The sequence below is a fragment of the Oreochromis aureus genome, linkage group 12, assembly GCF_013358895.1.
Source record: "Oreochromis aureus strain Israel breed Guangdong linkage group 12, ZZ_aureus, whole genome shotgun sequence".
NCBI lineage: Eukaryota > Metazoa > Chordata > Actinopteri > Cichliformes > Cichlidae > Oreochromis > Oreochromis aureus.
This window is the reverse complement of record NC_052953.1, coordinates 17,544,817-17,564,483: the sequence shown is the minus strand read 5'-3', so window position 1 is coordinate 17,564,483 and position 19,667 is coordinate 17,544,817. Positions and strand designations below refer to the sequence as shown.

The following is a 19,667-nucleotide window of genomic DNA, read 5'->3' as shown; positions in this document are numbered from 1 at the left end:
GTGCATGTGAATGACAAGAAGTTAAAGCATGCAAAACAGAACTACTTCACACATACACAGGTTTCGGTCTGAGCTGCTCTCTGATTTTTCTGTGGCTTTGTTTCCAGGAGTGTCTGCCGGTGCGAACTCTGGATCCACTGATCAACACTTCGAGTCTCATCATGAGGAAGTGTTTTCCTAAAAACCGTCTGCCTGTGCCTACCATTAAATCAGCTTTCCACTACCAGCTGCCTCATGTGCTTCCAGTTGGGCCTGTGGCACAGCTGTACAGCCAGCCTCCTGGGGGTGAGAGCGCAGGACACACACACACACACACACAGTTCACAAGCGTGTGGCCCAGCTTATCACTATGTATGTGCACACCTTCCATCGATGATTATACAGTACAGGCACTTTTTTTAAATTGCTGTCGTAACTGCTAGATTCAACACGTTATACCATACAGACGGATAAATAATATTAAATGGCTAATGACAACATTCATGACACTGCTGCACACAATGTGCCTTACAGGAACAACAAGTCACCAGCTCAGCAACAAGCCCTTAAAGAAGGGTAAGACGTACGTAACCCTCAGATTATATAGATTCACTATTTCTTTCTCATTCACCTCACGTCATACTTTACTAAACTAACACATGACATGTGTTGGTAATAAAGAGCACATTGCATAGTCTTGCTTTCCCACTAGTAGACATACTGTATGTTCTTGCATTTAACTCAGCTAATTTGCTTCCTACATCATGTCCACAGGCTGCGTGATGAAACATTTGAGTTTCTTTTCTTTTCTCTTAAGGCCCTTTCTCACCGACACGTAATATCAGTGTAAATATTTTATGCGTTAAAAATATATTTTCTGGACCTTTTCTTAATGCAGCCGTTCACACGGACCAAACAGTTTTACTTGACGAAGTTGAAACACTTATTTCTTTGAACCAAGCTCAATTTTTCTGATGTTTCGGATCCAAATAATCAGATCTCTGGTCAGTGGCAACATGTGCATTCATAGCTCAAATCCAAACCTGTACTATATTCTGATTCTAATTCTGATTCTGAATATGCAACTACATGGAAATAATTTAAAAAAATATTATTTTACCTCAGACACACAGCCGAACACTACTCCGACTAACTTGGCTCTCTGAAATGATTTCTGTACTTCCTCATATGTGATTCCAACTCTGCTAACAAGACTTCGAACTGCCCCACTGACATCCTGAAATGTACAAACGCGGCTGTGATACCACTTCCACTCCTGGACCAAACCATAGTACTCTCCCTGCTGCTGTTTTCTCGTGAGAATTGGATGATGTAGAATCTTTGTTTCTTCCTTGTCTTCATTAGGAAGATCAGGGCCAGCTCATCATCAGCTCAACTTCTTTTTTTTTTTTTCTTTTTTTTTCTTTTCTTGACAGTCCATTTTTTGAGGATGATTTTTTTTTTTTTTTTGCAAAAACACAACACCTTCTGTGTTTATGTAGGTTACATTTTCAAAATGTTGAATTTTCTGTTGTTTTTACACAACACGTTCGGTGTGTAAGGGCCTTTAGTCTCAACTAAAATTTTAAATAAAAAAAGCGCTATTCCAGTCTTTTTTTTTTCCAAGTAGCACTGTTCGTATATATATCTTTTAAAAAGGAGGTTACCAAATATTTCAGTTACCACCTCCTTTTTTGGTTTATTGCAGAGTGTAGAATCAAACAGGAAAGCTGTAAAACAGTGATATACATTAGTTATTACAGCATCGATTGGTAAATCAGTAAATGCCTCAGAGTGAAGTGCTGACTCGTTTATATTCCTAAAAACATGTTGGTGAGCTCTTGAATTTGTATTTGAAGAAACATGCTCAGAACCTCTTCTTTCTCTTGATCACCCATCTCTTGACCATGGCTGTTCACATCTTTTTGTTAGCATTTCCTCTGTTCTGGGCATAGCATTACGACTCATTGACCAGAATCCTCTGGGGGGGACTACTGTTCTGGTCATGTGCTGGCCTCTTTCACATTTTCAGAAATAATAAGCCCCCCTCCTCTCTCTCCCCCAGCGTGGGCAAAAGACAAACAGAAATGTCAGGTGAATAATTTCTGTGTGTGTGTGTGTGTGTCGTACCCAGTGGATGATGTGGTGGATGAAAGCGACGATAATGAGGAGACGGAGGCAGAAACTGATACTGATAATGAAGAGGACGAGAAAGATCATCGCACTTTGGTAATACCAAATACTTGCATGCATATGGGACATTTCACATGATAACAGTACACTAACATGTGGTACACTTGTTCACTATGGTAAGCATATTGCCTCTATGTGAAATTAGATTCACAATTAAACTTTGATAGCACTGGAAATTATAATATCATCGTTAGTTTTGCGAAACACAAAATCATACATTTTCATGAGTCATACCTAGTCATTGATATCTGAACTTTCCTAAATTTCCAGTAGAGGGCAGTCATAATTTACCAGCCATCTTTGAATGCTGAAATCACTTTGTCATCCATAGCTGGTGAACCTCATAAGAACTAGATTGGAGCTGTCTTGACAGAGCAAATACAAATGTATAACAGGCAATTTGAAGTTTTTCTTCCTTTGTTTCCTGTCGATCAGAACGATGACATAGAGACTGACCTGAACAAGCTGCATCCCACAAAGAGCCCTAGTCGTCCATTCGAGGAATTGAGGCTATATGAGAGATTCTTTCTGGAACTATCTGAAGACTTTCAGGTCAGTATTTTCTACACGGCTCCATGGTCCTCATAGTTCTGTAAGACCTTGACTCTGTGCTTGAATGGTGTTAATATTGCATGATGGGTAGGTGCCTAAAAGTTTGCATATGTGTCCGCTTGTCGGTCTGTTTATCACATTTAACAGTTCAAGAAAATTGTGTTATTTATTATATTTGTGGTGTTGATTGAACATGTAATATTTACTAAAAATCCTACTGTCTGACAGGCAGCGGTCTGGTCTAGACATTCTTCAATGCATGAACTGTTAACTACAATATATTGTTCCTGCAGGGGTATAACTTTGAAGGCTCAAAAGGTGCCTCTACTACTTCTTCATCAGGATCCCTTTCTTCATCATCATCCTCAACTCGATCCACTCGTCCAATCATAGTGCCCACAGCTCAAGCCCTGTCCCCAAAGCACATGGCGACACCAGGCTCTCAGGAGATCTGCAACTCTATCAAAGGACAACACACACAACCACCTCCCTCTGCCACCTCTCGAACCCCTGCTGCTTCTCTAGCATCTCTAGAACTGGACACGATCCACCTCACCAAGGACCATGACAAAAAAGAGGAGGCTCACATTCCTACCCCAGATGGGCATACAACCTTATCCTCCTCCATGCATTCTCCTCAAGGCCAGATGATAGAACGGGGACTACCACATGCACTGGATTGTGTCTCTCTAGAAGACAAGGGGGCTCTGACTGTAGAGGACGGTTTAAAGGGAGTGAAACAAGAGGGATCCCCAGTCAGTGCTACAAGACACATACAGTCACCTCTGCTGTTGGGGGATATCGCTACACGTCGTGTGGGAGGAGGAGGTTCAGATTGTGGATCAGAGGGTGCTGAGGATGAGGGAGGGGAAGGAGCAGTTCTGGAGGTGCCTGACACAGCCCTCCTCCTCCCGCTGCATGACCCTGACCTATACGTGGAGATGGTGAAGGGGACACGTTCTGTCCCACAGTACGCTGAAGTGGCTTACCCAGACTACTTTGGCCATGTAGCCCCAACATTTAAGGAACCCCTTCTGGAAAGAGTTTATGGTGTACAGAGGTGAGAGGTCATCCTCATTAATAAGCAATGGAAGAATATTTATCCTTTTAGTCTGTTAAAAGTTTCTTTTTGGGTGTTACGCTGCAGATCTAAGATATTCCAGGACATTGAGAGGTTGATTCACCCGAATGACATCCTGGATAAAGTGGTTTATGACTTGGACATTCCCAGGTGAGCCTTAAAGCTTTTTATCAATTACAGTTAAACTGATGTAAAATTATGAATTTTGTTTCCATTATTGAGCATTTGCAGTTAAGTGGTACTAACAAATGCTAATTTGGTCCTTATAATTAGAGTTGTGCCATTTACTGTATATTAATTTTCATGTTTCAGTTGCCCTGTCATTGAAGACAGTGGGGAGTCACTGAAGTTTAACTCTCAGTTTGAGTCTGGTAACCTCAGAAAGGCAGTTCAAGTTAGAAAGTAAGTACTTAATACTCAATGGAGTATACAGTGTTACAGAAATCACTCTGTGGTAAGCTTTTACTGTGGGTGACTTCACTAATATTAAACGCTTAAAATGTTCTAGATGAGTTTTCTTTATGGTTGATGATGTTTGGGCTCATGTTTAGAGTTTATTCTGTGCTATTTCTTCAGGTATGAGTATGACCTTGTGCTGAATTCAGACATCAACAGTAATCACTACCACCAGTGGTTTTACTTCGAAGTGAGTGGGATGCGTGTTGGGACCACCTACCGCTTCAACATCATTAACTGTGAGAAGTCAAACAGCCAGTTCAACTATGGTGAGAAGAATAACAATCCGACCCACAGAACTTTTATTTATTCATTTGTTTTAATGATTTTTATACAGCAGAAATGGATTTAGGCTGTATTAAAGGCACAGTAACAACATTTGACTGTAATTTGCTTGAGAATTTGCACAGCACAGTTTGACTTATTTTGTGTTTGGGCTTTCTCCCTGTTTGTGCGTCTTTGTGTGTGTAGGCATGCAGGTACTGATGTACTCTGTGCAGGAGGCAATCAGTGGCAGACCTCGCTGGGTTAGAATGGGAACAGACATCTGTTACTACAAGTAGGTGCAATCATATTGTAGTGAAATGGGCAATATTGAGCAGAAAATCAAATGCTCTAAAGCAAGAGTAGGCTTACACTTGCTGCTTTTATTAGATGCACTTTTTCTTGTTATTGGAGTCACACAGCAGATTGGTGGAGTTAGGCATGTAGACATGGGCAAGACGACCAAACTAAGCATCAGAATCAGGATGAAAAGTGACTCATGGCATAGTTGTTGGTACAAGACAGGCTGGTCTGAGTAGTTAAGAAACTGCTGATTTACTAGGATTTTCACACATGGCTGTCTCTAACCCGAAAAAGATATACATATATATATATATATATATCCAGTGAGCAGCATTTTTCTGGGTGTAAATGCCTTGATACCACAAGTCAAAGGGGAGTGGCCATACTGCTTCAGTGTGATGAGAAGGTAAAATTAACTCAAATAGCCATTCGTTACAACCACGGTGTGCAGAAGAGCATCTGTGAAAGCACAACATGTTGAACCTTGACGCAGATGGGCCACAGCAAGATACGACCACATGTGGAGCCACTTGCTAAGAACAGGAAACTGAGGCTCAAATTTGCATGGTCTCGCCAAAATTAGACAATGTTAGATTGGAAAAACTTTGCCTGCTCCGTTTCAGTTTCTGCTGCGACATTCGGAGGGTAGGCTCAGAATTTGGCATAACCAACATAAAAGCATGGATCTGTCTGGGCTTATATCAACTGTTCAGGCTTGTGGTTTGTGGTGTAATGGTGTAGGAGTTGAGGATTTTTTAGGCACACTTTGGGCCCTTTGGAGAATAATTAAAGTATTGTTGTTTGTCCATAGCTTTATGATCATCTTCTGATGGCTACCTTTAAAAGGATAACGCACATAAAGCTTTAATAATCAATAACAAGTGAATGTGACAATTAGTTCACTGCCCTCAAATGACCTCCACAGTCACAGGATTTCAGTCCAATAGAGCACCTTTGAGATGTGGTGGAATAACTGATTGACGTCATGGATGTACAGCACCCGTGTGACACCATCATGTCAATATAAACCAAAATCTCCATCATGAAGAAATAAGGGTGGTCCAACCTGATTCTAACAAGATGTACTTAATATGGTAGCCACTGAGTGCATTTTATCACATATTTTATATCTACAGCGACAAAAGTTATAAGGTATATTTTCAGAGAAAAGTAGGATTTACAGTGTTGTCATCGCCTCACCCCAGAGGAGAGACCTTGCTTTGACAGTTCTAATAAATTAACAGCAGGGCCAAACCTGTTTATGACCTTTTGTCTCGTCTTAACTGTAAATTTTAGGAAAAGGGTGAAAGAAAGTTAAAAGAAACTCAGGTAAATGAGAGACTAGTTTCATTCAAGAGGCTTTGGGCTAATCATAAGGAATTTAGCAGCAACTAAATGTGGACATGCACATATATCCAAGAACCAGCTGACATCCAAAGGCTTTTCTATCTCTAACAGTGTTCACAGGCCCCTGCAATGTCTTATATCCATACCATTGAAGTGAAATATATGCTGAATATTCCAACATATATATTAATCCATTCTTTAAATCGAGTGAAGCATAAATAATATTTCACACCAGTTGTCTTCACTTCATGCAACATTTGAAATAATAAAGCTATAACCTTCTCTTTTGGTTAGTTTTTACAGCTCACATTAGGAAAGGCATATTTATTATAAAAATAACTGCAGTGCCATCCAGTGGATTCAGGTAGTCACTCCATACTACAACTTCTAGTATAGCTTCCAGTACTTGCTCAAGTGTTTTTTGACTGTGATTCCACTTTTACTAGTTTCCTATATTAGCACACAAATCATCATAACTTATGAAAGTTGTAATGTATTGTCCTGCAAAGATTATGCAGAGATCTCTAATGAAGAACTAGAGTGTGTGTGTTGTTGGCGTTCAACAGATGCTCACGAAGTGTTCTTCCTCCTCGTAGGAATCACTTTGCAAGGAGTTCCATCGCAGCTGGTGGTCAGAAAGGAAAATCGTATTTCACTCTGACCTTCAGCACAACCTTCAGCCATAAAGATGACGTCTGCTACTTTGCCTATCATTACCCTTATACATATTCTACGCTCAAGGTATTATTGTAGCACTACAGGACATGTGTAACCTCAAGAATACTGAAATGATATTTTGGGTCTTAGCATGCGCTCGTACAGTAATTATCACTCTCTTCCCTTGTTGCTAAATATCACAAACTTGTAATCTGAACCCTGATGCAGACCACTATTAGCTCTCAGTCTACTGCACACTTATCAAGAGAATAGGTACATTACATTTTTTTTTTTTTTTTTTGCATATATCTAGAGCTGCCTCACGGAATTACTTCAGCAGTTAAACCCAATCTAAATCACTTAATGGTGATCAGCTCATTAAATAGCCAGTAGAATAATACAACCATAACATGTAAAAAGAGAAACATCCAAAAGCTCTCAGAGTTCAAATGGAAGCTGTGGATGGGAGTGGGATTAAAAGCTGCAATTTGTCATTGTGCGCAGATGCACCTGGCCAAACTGGAGGCACTGAGGACCCCACATATCTACCTGAGACAGGACGTGCTGTGCGAAACCCTCGGGGGGAACAGCTGCCCCCTTCTTACCATCACTGCCATGCCCGAGTCCAACTCAAATGATCACATCTGTCAGTTTAGTGAGTAAATAAATGTAGATCTATATGGAGTTATTTAGTTAAAGCTATATAGCTCTCTCTAGAGTTGGTAATAAATGTCAAGGAAGCAGTGCTGTGTGGTTTTAAATGTCAGAAAAATCTGGAGTCGATAGATTTTGCAAACTGCTGGATTCATCATTTTGTTTGCACTCAGGAACTTATGGAAAGTATTGATATTGAAGGTTTATTCTGGTGAAACAAAGTTAGTTCAAACTTATTTGGGCTCTAGAAATCATTGAGTTATCCAACTAAAATTGTCAAATGCGCAACAAAATCACAATCATAGGAATCATGTAAATGTAAAAGAAGTCCAAAGGGTTTCATTGCCAGACGCTCTGATTAAAATGGTCATAAGGAAGAATTCTAGTTCGACTCACTATCACCTAAAACAGCCTTTCAGATACACCTAATTTGTCATCCTTAGAATGAAGATTATTCCTGACTGCTGGGAGCAGTCTGTCTAACAAAGTAAACTGAGCCTGAAGGTCCAACTTACTTGCTTTTATGAATCTCCTTGAGTATCTTGTAGCCTGTTTAAGCAGATAAAACTATTTCAGGGTCTGTTAATAGGTAGATTTTTGATCCACTTGAGGTTATTTTATCACAAGTAATCTGTCATTAGTTGGTGATAATTTCTTTGGGTCCTTTAATTGAAAACCCTCCCCAGTAACTGATAGAAATGACTAGTACAACAGGAAAACAGCCTTGAGGTATCAGGGCATACTCTTATTTTCCAAATAGTTTTGCACTACACTGATGTTGTTTCTCTGCTGTGAAAAAACTTTAAATTGAAGATTTTTTTCCTCCTCATTCCATCTTCCTGTGCTCATGTTTGTGTTGCACTTTTTTTTTTCTTTCTCGCTCTTCAGGGAACCGTCCATTGATCTTCCTGTCTGCCAGAGTGCACCCCGGAGAGACCAATGCCAGCTGGGTAATGAAGGGCACGCTGGAATTCTTAATGGGCACGAGCCCACTGGCAGCCAGCCTGAGGGAGGCCTACATCTTCAAGATAGTGCCCATGCTCAACCCTGATGGAGTTATAAATGGGAAGTGAGTAAAAAGAAATGGAACTAAATTAACGCAAACTCGTAACTCTCAAGTATACACACCAACGACACACACTCTGCCGAGCCTGGGCCTGCACGGTGGTCACAGCTTTACGTTAACACACATCAAATCTTGTCTTGAAGGATTCTCTAGCTGTTGCTCTGTTGTGCTCCACTCTGTATCCTTCCCCTCTTCTGCCATCTCCTTTCTGCTATAGTCATCGTTGTTCTCTAAGTGGAGAGGATTTGAATCGGCAGTGGCAGAATCCCAATCCTGAGCTCCACCCCACCATCTACCACACTAAGAGCCTGCTGCAGTACCTTGCACACATACAGAGGGCACCACTGGTATGACCTCTAATTAACTGGAATTACTCTAGGGGCGTTTTCCACTTTGCGACACCATTTTTTTTTTTTTCCTCCATCCAGCTGCATATTCTGTTTGGCTGCTTTTTCACTAGATTTCACTGAACTTAACATCTGTAAATAACTGCATTAGTTTTATTACACACATAGTTATCATAAACACCCTGTGCTGGCCTCTGTGCTACATGTAATTTTATTTACTGGTATATTGCAATGGGTGGCAACGTAAAGGCACAAAGAGGGGTGAGGCTGTTATTCTTTGCAAACTGACCAGACAATGTCATTATTTTATAACTCGAGTCTCAGTGTCATGGTAAAAAAACCTATTCAATGTACTTCTTTTCCGTGTATGTGTGTGCATGTGTGCCTGAATGCACAGGTGTTTTGCGACTACCACGGTCATTCCAGGAAGAAGAATGTGTTTATGTACGGCTGCAGCGTAAAGGAGACAGTTTGGCAGTCCAACATTAGTGCTACATCGAGCGACTTGCACGAGGACCTTGGATACAGGGTGAATGCCAGCAGTGCACACAAACTTCTCTCAGACTTGCCCAGTTTCTGAAAGTACAGTTAACATATCAGTGGATATTAATTGGGCTGAATGTGAATCACCATTATTAAGTTGTACTCGTATTACTCCAGAAAAGACGGTCGACTTAATTACACCAGCACATAGTTAATCCTACATATTGAAGATATTAATTTTAGTAAGTAAATCTTTGTAATGGTACCTGTTCTGTTTGTTGACTTTCTTTAACACTGTCACCATGTCTTAACAAACATATTCAAATGTGTTTAAACTCATTTTGCAAAGACAAAATAAGTTTGTTTTTGTTTTTTTGTTTTTTTTTCCACATTCTGTGTTCAGACTGGTAACATCAAAATGTTTTTGTCTGCATTTGGGAATGAAAACCCAAATTAACTATAGCTTTTATCGATTCCTGTTTTTCTTTATTTAATCATCTGCACACACACACACACACACACACACACACACACACACACACACACACACACACACACACACACACACACGCGCGCGCCTACACAAAGACGTTCAGACTTCTCAAACACTTTTTACATGTTCTTCAGACCCTTCCTAAGATCCTGTCCCAAATCGCTCCAGTCTTCAGCATGGCTAGCTGCAGTTTTGTTGTGGAGCGCTCCAAAGAGGCAACCGCCCGCGTGGTTGTCTGGCGAGAGATTGGAGTGCAACGCAGCTATACAATGGAGAGCACGCTCTGCGGCTGTGATCAGGGCAAATATAAGGTATGGGTATATTTGTTTATTCAGTATGGATTGCTACCGAACACTAGTATTAAATTGGTACCAGTACCAGACAAAGAGTGCTACTGTACAGTCAGTCTTTATCTAGCATAATAACAATTTAGACTTCATTTTAACAGAGCTGTAAGAGCTCTGCTCTCATGACAACACTTCTGTGCTGTCCTGTCATGTAGATGGGACAGGCTGTTCAAAACTACCTTTTGCTACATTTAATGAAAATTCACTGATTGTGAAGAAATGGTTTCATTTGAGCAGGTGCCGCCCACCTCTGGAACGACTTTCAAACACAGTGTTTTTATAATAAGCAGAGCAGTGAGTTGCACCAATGCAGAAAAATACAGTTGTTTCCACTTCAAATTAAATCACTACTTTTAATGTTCCTATTTAATGAAAAGCTCCAGCCAACAGTTAATTTTGTGATAATTCAATAATCGCTCATAGTTATTCATACATTTGCCTGTAGAGAGATTACTGCAGCTGTTGGCACCTGAGGCACATTACCAAACAGCCCCACCTGCTTACTCTGATGAGGTTGGCAATGTGTAAAACTTATGATTATATTGTACATCAACACATGTGCAATCCAGCAATAAGAGTGCAGGTAAAATCTTAACAGTACCCATTCATTGTATGGACAAATAAAAGACTTGGGCATTTTATTGTAGTTTAGAATAATGACCCTGAAATTAAAATGTTCTTTCGAACAAGCTTGTCACTTTCTCAGAGGGAGGTGCCCCTCTGCTCCTCTGCATGCCCACCAGGTGGAGCTGCGGTGCTGTTTGTCTTTGCTTCTTCTCAGCCCTTTCTCCTTCTTCCCTTTTTGACTGTGCTGCCTCCCTTTCTTCTTTCTAACTCCATGGTGTTCCATCCCAGCTGACTTCCTTCCTATTGATTACCGCCAATGTCAACATCTAACACTGAGTCCCACAATGCCATTTTGGCTCTGATTAAGACCCCTACTGGTTTTCATGAAAGTTTTTGTCCAGATGTGCAGGAACTAATGTCCCCTGATTTGAGGCTGCATATGTCTGTGGCCAAGTTTACATGTTCCTCCTTCTGTTCTGCCCTGGGGGGGGGGGAGAACATGAAGGTTTTTTTGGGGGGGAAGGGGATTCGGGGTGAGCTGAAGGTTAGTGTGTCCCTGTGTGAGTTTGCTTGTACGAATGAACTGTGCAGACTTTGTGTGGGTGTAGGAAGGGGTGCATATGCGTTTGAATGTGTGTCCCTGAAAATGAAATAAATTATCATGTCTCCACATGAAAAGTTTCCTTACCGAGTGCTTGGCCGCAGCGAGAATTGGGGCGTTTGAAGCTGGACAATGACTCTATCCCCAGGCTCCAGAGCAGCTTTAGAAAACCCACAGCAGTCATTTTAAACTAGATTTCACTCTGACCTTTGCAGTTATTTTTGAATATGTCAGTATATTGGAAGTACTTGCGAGTATGTGTATGAGTTGTTAGTTTGTTTTCTGGTGAACGTATCAAGTTTAAAATCTTGGGATCAGGAGGTACAGCGGGCTGTCCAGTCATCTCACGGTTGGTGTTTCAATCCCAACCCTCTCCACTTGCAAAAGTTCCCTGGTGTTAGACACCAAACCCCAAGTTGCCCACTATCACAGCCGAGCACCTTGCACTGTAGCTCTGCCGTCATCGGAGTGTGTTTGAGAATGGATAATTGAGAAACACATTTTAAAGCACTTTGTAGAACCACTAAGAACTGCGCTGTGTAAGTGCAGACCATTTACCATTTAGCGTTTTCTCCAGGGTCTTCAGATCGGCACCAGAGAGCTGGAGGAGATGGGAGCTCAGTTCTGTGTGGCACTGCTGAGGCTGAAGAGGCTGACCGGGCTCCGGAACCACCAACACCTACTGGATTTGGAGAGCGATATTATTGGGACGCAGTCCAAAGTGGTCAGGTTAGTATTGCGGAAAAGGCAAAGCCATGACTTTGTGCAGTCATCTGAACAAGCCACACACAGCTGTGGAATTTGGTCTTATTGAAACAATACAGCAAACAAAAAACTACTCTCCTCATAAACCTATTTTTTCCTCCTTTGTATTTGAAGTTTTTCAGCTTTTTGTTTCTTAGCTGTGGAGTTCTTGTCCTCTCGCAACCTTCTCAAGGTATCTGAGATATTGATAATGTTTTCCGTTACCATAAATCTACCTGGAAATGATTACAGACTGCCTTCTTTTTTTATCTGCACAAATATCCTCATTACTGTCAGACACGTTCCCCCTCGGCACTGATTCTCAACGGTGTGACTGTCACTCTGGCTCTGAAGCACTACTCAAGAAACAAATGAAGGCCTGAATTTATGCAGGGCTGCTGTGAGCATCATTGAAATTCTACCAATGATCATGTGCGAGGAATATAATGAAAACTTTGGTCTGAGAGGGAAGTGGTCATGAATAATTGTCAGTAGCGTCATTATTTCTTAAAACAGCCAGAAGATCTCTTTTGATAAAACCATTTACACCTACACAGTAGAGTTGTTAAGGGCCGTGTGAAGTAGTTGATGGTGCAGGATAGTACATGTGCGTGGAACGTGGAGATTAGCCTCCCTCCATAGCTGGAATACATTTGCAACAAAGTAGGAAAGCAATTTATTAAAGTCAGTATCACAGCGTGTCCTCATACAGCCTAAGTGTCAAAGGATGGTAAAACTGAATGTCTTTATAGTTCAGCTGCTAAGATGAAGTTTAATCTTATCGGCCTTTTTATTCTATAGTTATGTTCTTTATAGTTCTTGTCTCAAAGTGTTCAATTTGTTGCAGTAGTGTACAGTAACTTTATTTCTTATTCTCTCATTCCCCAGTGCAGTAAAGGGAAGGATACAACTGCAGTATCAGGCATAGGATTAAAAGGAGGGCTGAATTCTATTCAGCATTTATCAGAAAACTTACCACGTTTATTATCTGTTTTGATGTTTTAATATAGAGATAGATAGATGGTTCATGTATAGATTTGCTGCTGCTCTCTATTTTACTCTGTCGTAGACTATATGAGGTGCAGTCCTTGTCTTCTCGTGCACCTCCGGACCAGTTTTCAGCACGGCTGCTATTTTAAGATTGCTCCTTGAAAGTCTCGTTCCGTCCCTCGCGCTTGTGCGTCGGCGATGCGCGCTGGATCCTCTCCAGTGTGTCAAAATGGGAGCTGTTCAATTTGATTTTTATCTCGGGCAAACTGACAGAGTCACAGGGAGCCAAGTCTGGTGAGTGGGAAGGGTGGTGAGCGATGATTATGTTGTGGTGGCAAAAAACTTGTGCCTCTACAGTGCGGTGTACGCCGTCACACAGTTGCACGCATTACAGTTCGGATCACCGAGTGCCCCTGCTCAGGCGTCTCAGGACCTTGCAGGAAAAGTCAGCCTTCAGTCTCACCCTGTGGGGTGACCTTAAACTGATGTACCATCTTTAGGTTTGGAAACTGCTCGGGCATAACCGGAGACCCAGCTGTCATCACACGCCGCAATCTTTGTCGTTTGAGCTCTGTGGCGAAATTCCAGGCATGGAAGTATAGAAATAGAACTAGACTCCCAAGCAGCAGTATTAAAAATGAAAGCCTCTCTGAAAGCGTCCCAGAGATGCGTGACAAGTTACCACATTTAAATCCTTTTTTTAAAGAAAATTATTTTTAACATTTTAATTGGACCTCATGTTGGCCTGTCGGACTTTTCTCACCGAACCCAGTGGACCTGCTATAATTAGGAAATAATAACGTATCCGTCTGACAAACCAACATTAACTAAGGTTTAGAAAAAAATGTAATTTACATCAGAGTTTTATGGGTTAGAAGAAAAATGCAGTTTTAACTATCCACATCTAAATACAGACTCATTCAAAAACCATAGTTGCACTCAAGTTTTGGGCATCTTCATCCATATTTTAGCAAGTGACAGTGAGTCAGCACTGCTCTTCACCCTAAAAGAAGAAAAAAAAAATCACCCAGTAGCTTCATGCATTATCTAATCACCTCGATTGAAATGACCAGTTCAGAAATATGAGGTCGACACAGATTAGATTGTACTTAGTTCGACACAGCCAATAAATTATTAAGCTTGGCCAAACCCAAGCTGTGACCACCGAGGTTATCTTCATTTCTTATTTTAATACATTAGCTTCTGCTTTGTTAAAGAAGTCGAATCCAAGTTATGGCTTTATATTCCAAACCACTTAATGCTTACATCTCTTTCTCCCTGCATCTCCTTGTCTCTCTGTTACTAACCTACTCTACTCTCATATTGATATATTCATTCATCATTTATGTGTCTGATCATTAAGGGACTCCAAAAGTGTTTGTGTGGCTGTGTGTGTGTGTGTGCGGGCATTAGTACCCTCTGGGATTGGTTGCTCTCATCCTGGATTTATGGCTTTATTCGTGGGGCTTGGTATAGTACCACTTACCATTTAAGAGTTCATCACAACGATGATATTGTGGCCACTGGGATGTGTCTTCAAATAACTGGAGTGCTTAAATGGGTGGATACGAGCAATGCGGTCTGTTGTTTTTTTTTTCGTGCGCGTAAGAAAGGACCCAGAACGATTTAGAAGGTTCTGCAGATGTGGAGGTTTATCCTTGTGTGACTGAGGGTAATTTGGGTTTTAATGAACATATATGGATTTGCATATTCAGACAGACAGTATATGGAGATGACTGCAATTTGGTGGATACAGAAATGGGGGGGAAAAAACTGGTTTGATATTTCTGTAATGGCCTGAAATGGTTGACACATAGCTTTCATTATCTGCTTGGACAACATGCATTAAACACGCACGCACGCACACGCACCCACGCACACACACATTACCTCATACACATACACGTTTACTGTACATATACTGATGTGTAATTTCTCCGTATCTCTGTCTCTCTCATCCACTCATACTCTGGCGAGCTTGGTGGGAGATCATTGTCTGAGCCCCCCTGATCAACTGTCTCCCTGGGATCACATTTCAGACCATTAACACCATTAAAAACCCACTAAAGCCACTAAAACCTCAAAGAACCAGCAAGCATTTAACCATTAAGACCCACAGAAAAAAAACTGCCTCATTGGTCAAAGCAGACATTTAATGTGTGTTAGCGGTCTCTACGTTTTTATGATTTGTAAATGTTATATTAATATGTATAATTATTTTGCAGAGTTTGAGGTCTGTTGTTTGGATTTTTGCGTTTGCTTCTTGTTCTGTGTTTAAGCAATTACTCTTACCGGCAGGATCTGATTATTTATGTGGCATTTAACAGAAGAAATGTGAGGAAAGAGAGCAAATCCTCACATTTAAGGTCACAAACTGCAGCAGTTTTATGACTATATCGGTCATTTAAGTCATATATCAAGCAAAAATGTTAAATCTAGATTCTCAGATCTGATTTTGCTGCCTTTTCATTTAGAAAAGATTTTTTTTAATCAAACTTTAAGGGGAAAAAATCAATTTGTTTTTGACTAAGAATTTAATAGTCAGTCCAAGATAATCACTAACTCCATCAGCAATAAAAATACTATACCAGTAAGACAGGTCATTATTTAAATTAAAAAATAAATCATGCCTCTGACTAAAAACATCACAAAATAAAGAAACATTTTATTTATTTATATATTCTTTTAAATGAAAGCTCCTGATATGATTTGATTGTGCTTTCACATTTTGCCATTCTTCCAGTTTAACCATTATCCATGACACGTGTGGCAGTGACTCTTTATTTTGTTATCCAGCAGCCCGACTACCTATGTGATGGAGGAGGACGAGCCGTCCTTTCTGGAGGCTATAGACTACAGCGCAGAAAGCGACAATGAGGACGCGGAGCCCGAAAACGAGCACGGCAACAACGTCCACGAGAATCCCGACCACCTCGATCAGCTGTCCGACTCGTACTAATCGCAGGGATCAGCGCTGCGGGGTTAATCTCATCTGTACCTGGCAGTTTGAGCTTACAAACAGCCGGTGCCTGGGCTTTTAGATGATCTAAATTTAAAGATTTCACAGGTGACATAGCAACACTTCTCACTTTGACTGTTGGATAAATAGCATAGATTTAAACCTGACCCTGCTGTAAACACAAATCCAAATGGTACATAAGCACCACACAGGTGTGCGTCGAGCAGATCGATTTACTCTTGTCCACGGGGCTGACGTGCTGCTCCTAAAGGTACTCCACCTGCCTTTCACTTCAGATAGACTGATGTAAGCCACAGTAATACAAAAAATAAAGCTTCTAATGAATGTTTTCACCTTTCACTACCAGAATTTAATCGTCATGAACTGTAAGCCTTGACCTCAGACACCATATAGCCTCTGAGATTCACATATAGCTGCACAGGGCTGCAACCAGCAGGCACTTTGGACATTTAACTTGAACCCCGGTCCACTCGCTGCTCCTTTTTTATCACCTCCAAACTCACGCTGAAGCTTTTTGCCAAGGTTGTAGTTGTATAATAGAGCCAGTGGCTTCTGTAGTTTTTCAAAGCCCTCTCATCTGTGACGCTGTGTTTGATAGAAACACTTCTGCAGGTGATTTAGGGAAACTGGATCTCCTCCACTGGCCAGCACTAAGATCCAATCTGCCTGCCTTCTTATTTCTTCTTTCTAGCTTTCTTCATTGTTGCCCTGCACTTTAACTTTGTAGTCATTTAGTTTGTTCAGGCCTTCTTTGCTTGTCTCTTTCTTTTCTCTGAGAAGCCAAGGTATCAGTGTTGAAATGGGATGCACAGATGATCAAACAGCTCTCATATCTTAACATCATTTGAACGAGAACCAGCTCAGATGTAACCAGACTTGAGCCGTGACCTTACTTCCTTCCCTCTTTGGCCACGTGACACATGGCTCGATCACCCATGTGCTCTCTGCCTTGCTTTATCCAAAACCGAAGCTATTCATATCACACACAAGCAGAATGTTCACGTCTTTATAAAGACAAACCTTGTACAGTATTTAAAACGTGGATGTAAACGCAGCAAACTAACATCAGTCACACATTTAGGTGGAATGTATAGCATCCACATGTCGGTGTTTTCATTGTTTTTTATGAACCGTGTTAGTATAACAAAGTAGTGATGAACAAGAAAGCATGAGCTGCACACAAAGCAGAAAACCCTTGTGCACTTTGGACAAACACAAATCACACAGAACAAAGACAAAGTGAATGCAAGTAGTGTGGAAACCTCATCTTTAGTCACCTCGTTTGTTTGAGCCCAGCCCAAAGCTCGACGGTAACACTTCTCTAATGTCTATACTGGAATTTTTTCCCCTCGTTGTCTTTTCCTCTTGTGTGTATATTTTGTGGATTTGTGTAGGACAGACCCATGCGTAAAACAGATGGTGCTGAGTATCAAATTGTTTTTTTCCTGCTCGTAGAGATGTTTCTGTTGCACCTGTACAGGTTGATTTATTTGTTTGTTTTTTTGCTTGCTGTTTTTAAATTATTAAGTATTTTTTCTGTGATGCTTCCTGTACGTACATGAGTCATTTTCCTGTGTGGGTGCAGACTGTGTGTGCACATTTGCAGGAGTTTAAGTTATTCCATTATTCTGCTCAGCTAATGCTCTTAAAGTGTGTTTCTGCTTTCAATTTGATTATCCACTCTAACTCGGCTTCACTCCCCCAATAATTTTTTCGCTCCTCTCTTTCCTTCTAAACCCATTTCACTCCTCTGTTTTCTGTCTTTTGCTTCTTTTTAAGTTTTGTTTGGGACATCTTAGAAACACAACATTATTGTTCTGTGTGTGTGTGTGTGTGTGAGAGATATTCACGTGTAATTTCGGTATAATATGCGATACGTGTCTGTCATATTTATGTCAGTGCAATGCTGGGCTGCGTTTGTTGGGATAGTTACTCATTTTAAGTTGATTGTACTGCAGAAAATAAAAGCTAAGACTGAAGACATGGGAAATAAAATGTGGATATGGTAAACTGCTGTATTTTATTTATTTCATATTTAGTTTTTTTCCTGAACCTGTACACTTCACTGTGATACTGACGTGTGTTTTGTGAAACCTGAGTGAGCATCAAATTCACATAAAATCTCTCCTCATACAAACATTTCTCTTTGAATTTAATAAAGCAACTGTAATTGATCCTTAAGATATGAGAAGCAAAACACATTAAAAGAGCTTCTTTCTTTTTTTCTTTTTTTTCATTCAAAAAAAAAAAAAAAAGGAAAACAAGTTTTGAGGCTGTGTTGACTTTCAAGCTTGTAAACTCTGGTTTTGGTTTCAATAAATCACTGCACCCGTTTCCTGTTTTGCTAGCAAAATATAAAGAAATGAGGGGTGTCAAGTCATTTGCACGGTCCTGTATCTGACAAATGATGTGGCTGGCAGTGTGGTTAACTGTCCAAGATATTCCAAGAAGTTAAAGTTGTATTATTTACTTTTTTTTTTTTTAAATTGACTGTGCAGGGCATCCACAGATGCTATAGATCAGTGCTGCTAACTGAGATTACTAGGCATAGTTACAGATCAGCACCCAGCCTAATGTAAATATGTTCATTTCAGGCTTCAAAAGAGGCCAAAACTTCAGAATGTCAGTCCATTAAACTGTGGTTAAGATCCTAGTTAAGCTTTTATAAACAGCAGTTTTTCACTTTATGTCTTTGACAGACACTCTTCTAAATCTCAGCATTAAAGCGATTGTATATAAACAGCCTGTCCAGCTTTGGCGCCATGCACGCAAATCATTTCAGTCAGCTGAGTGGGGTGGGGGGGGGAGTTAGCTTGTTAATAATGGATTACTGGAGGGATTCATGTTGCTTCAAATCTATTGTAAAACCAGAATCCTGTGTGGTTGCTTTAGTTTAACCTGTTGACATTAATAAAACTTCCTAAAATGTTGAGGCCATAACATCACCCTCGATATCTAAACAAACTACGGGTATTATTCTCTATCAAACACAGAGCAAAATTTTAAAACGCTTGTCTGAGTAACTTCATTTGGTCTGGACAATGCAAATCGAGGCACATTTGTTGCATTTTTTTCAAATTTGGTGAAAATTTTTACGATGATGCACTGCAAAAACCCATCGACTTGGATTCTCCTGCCGTCACCGACGGTCAGAAATGGAGCACACGGTGACTGAAAATTTGAATCGGGGCTGTATGCGTGATTCAGCTTTGTGTCTAGAGGAACAAAAAAAGAGCTTGGAAAAAAGTGAACAAAATTGCAGCATTTCATGGTAAGTTCTGGTAATCTGTTTCTGTTTCAACCACTGATTCAACTCAGACATAGAAGAGATGATGCTACCATGGTGTCACCCACTGGTTTGTGAAGACCTGTTTTGAAGCCTTAGGTTGATTTTTGAAGCCAGATGTGATGATCGATGGATGGATCTTACTGTGAAACTTAATAAATCAGGAACTGAGTTGGGATGCATTGGCTTAATCCTTTATACTGGCTGTGATTGTACTCTGGTCCTGTTGTCCATTTTTTAATTTACATGAAAACACGAGGTAAAACATTGCTTTATT

At 40.5% G+C, this 19,667-nt stretch overlaps 1 protein-coding gene across 4 annotated transcripts in view; it reads left to right on the top strand.

Annotated features, from left to right (window-relative positions):
• Positions 1–18,114, top strand: part of agtpbp1 (ATP/GTP binding protein 1) — a 28,863-nt gene extending 10,749 nt beyond the window's left edge. Inside the window, exons 11-27 of one of the 4 annotated variants that reach the window (XM_039620309.1) lie at positions 108–285; positions 514–555; positions 2,114–2,208; positions 2,608–2,724; positions 3,018–3,784; positions 3,872–3,955; positions 4,118–4,207; positions 4,382–4,530; positions 4,733–4,820; positions 6,772–6,916; positions 7,337–7,487; positions 8,375–8,555; positions 8,770–8,899; positions 9,297–9,428; positions 10,010–10,186; positions 11,968–12,119; positions 15,924–18,114. In XM_039620309.1, the coding sequence (XP_039476243.1) occupies positions 108–285; positions 514–555; positions 2,114–2,208; positions 2,608–2,724; positions 3,018–3,784; positions 3,872–3,955; positions 4,118–4,207; positions 4,382–4,530; positions 4,733–4,820; positions 6,772–6,916; positions 7,337–7,487; positions 8,375–8,555; positions 8,770–8,899; positions 9,297–9,428; positions 10,010–10,186; positions 11,968–12,119; positions 15,924–16,083 (2,838 nt within the window). In that variant the 3' untranslated portion in view covers positions 16,084–18,114. Of the gene's footprint in view, positions 1–107; positions 286–513; positions 556–2,113; positions 2,209–2,607; positions 2,725–3,017; positions 3,785–3,871; positions 3,956–4,117; positions 4,208–4,381; positions 4,531–4,732; positions 4,821–6,771; positions 6,917–7,336; positions 7,488–8,374; positions 8,556–8,769; positions 8,900–9,296; positions 9,429–10,009; positions 10,187–11,967; positions 12,120–15,920 lie in introns of all 4 variants that reach the window. The other 3 variants (XM_039620308.1, XM_031760293.2, XM_031760292.2) reach the window with 3 other exon arrangements.
• Positions 18,115–19,667: the final 1,553 nt, after the last annotated feature.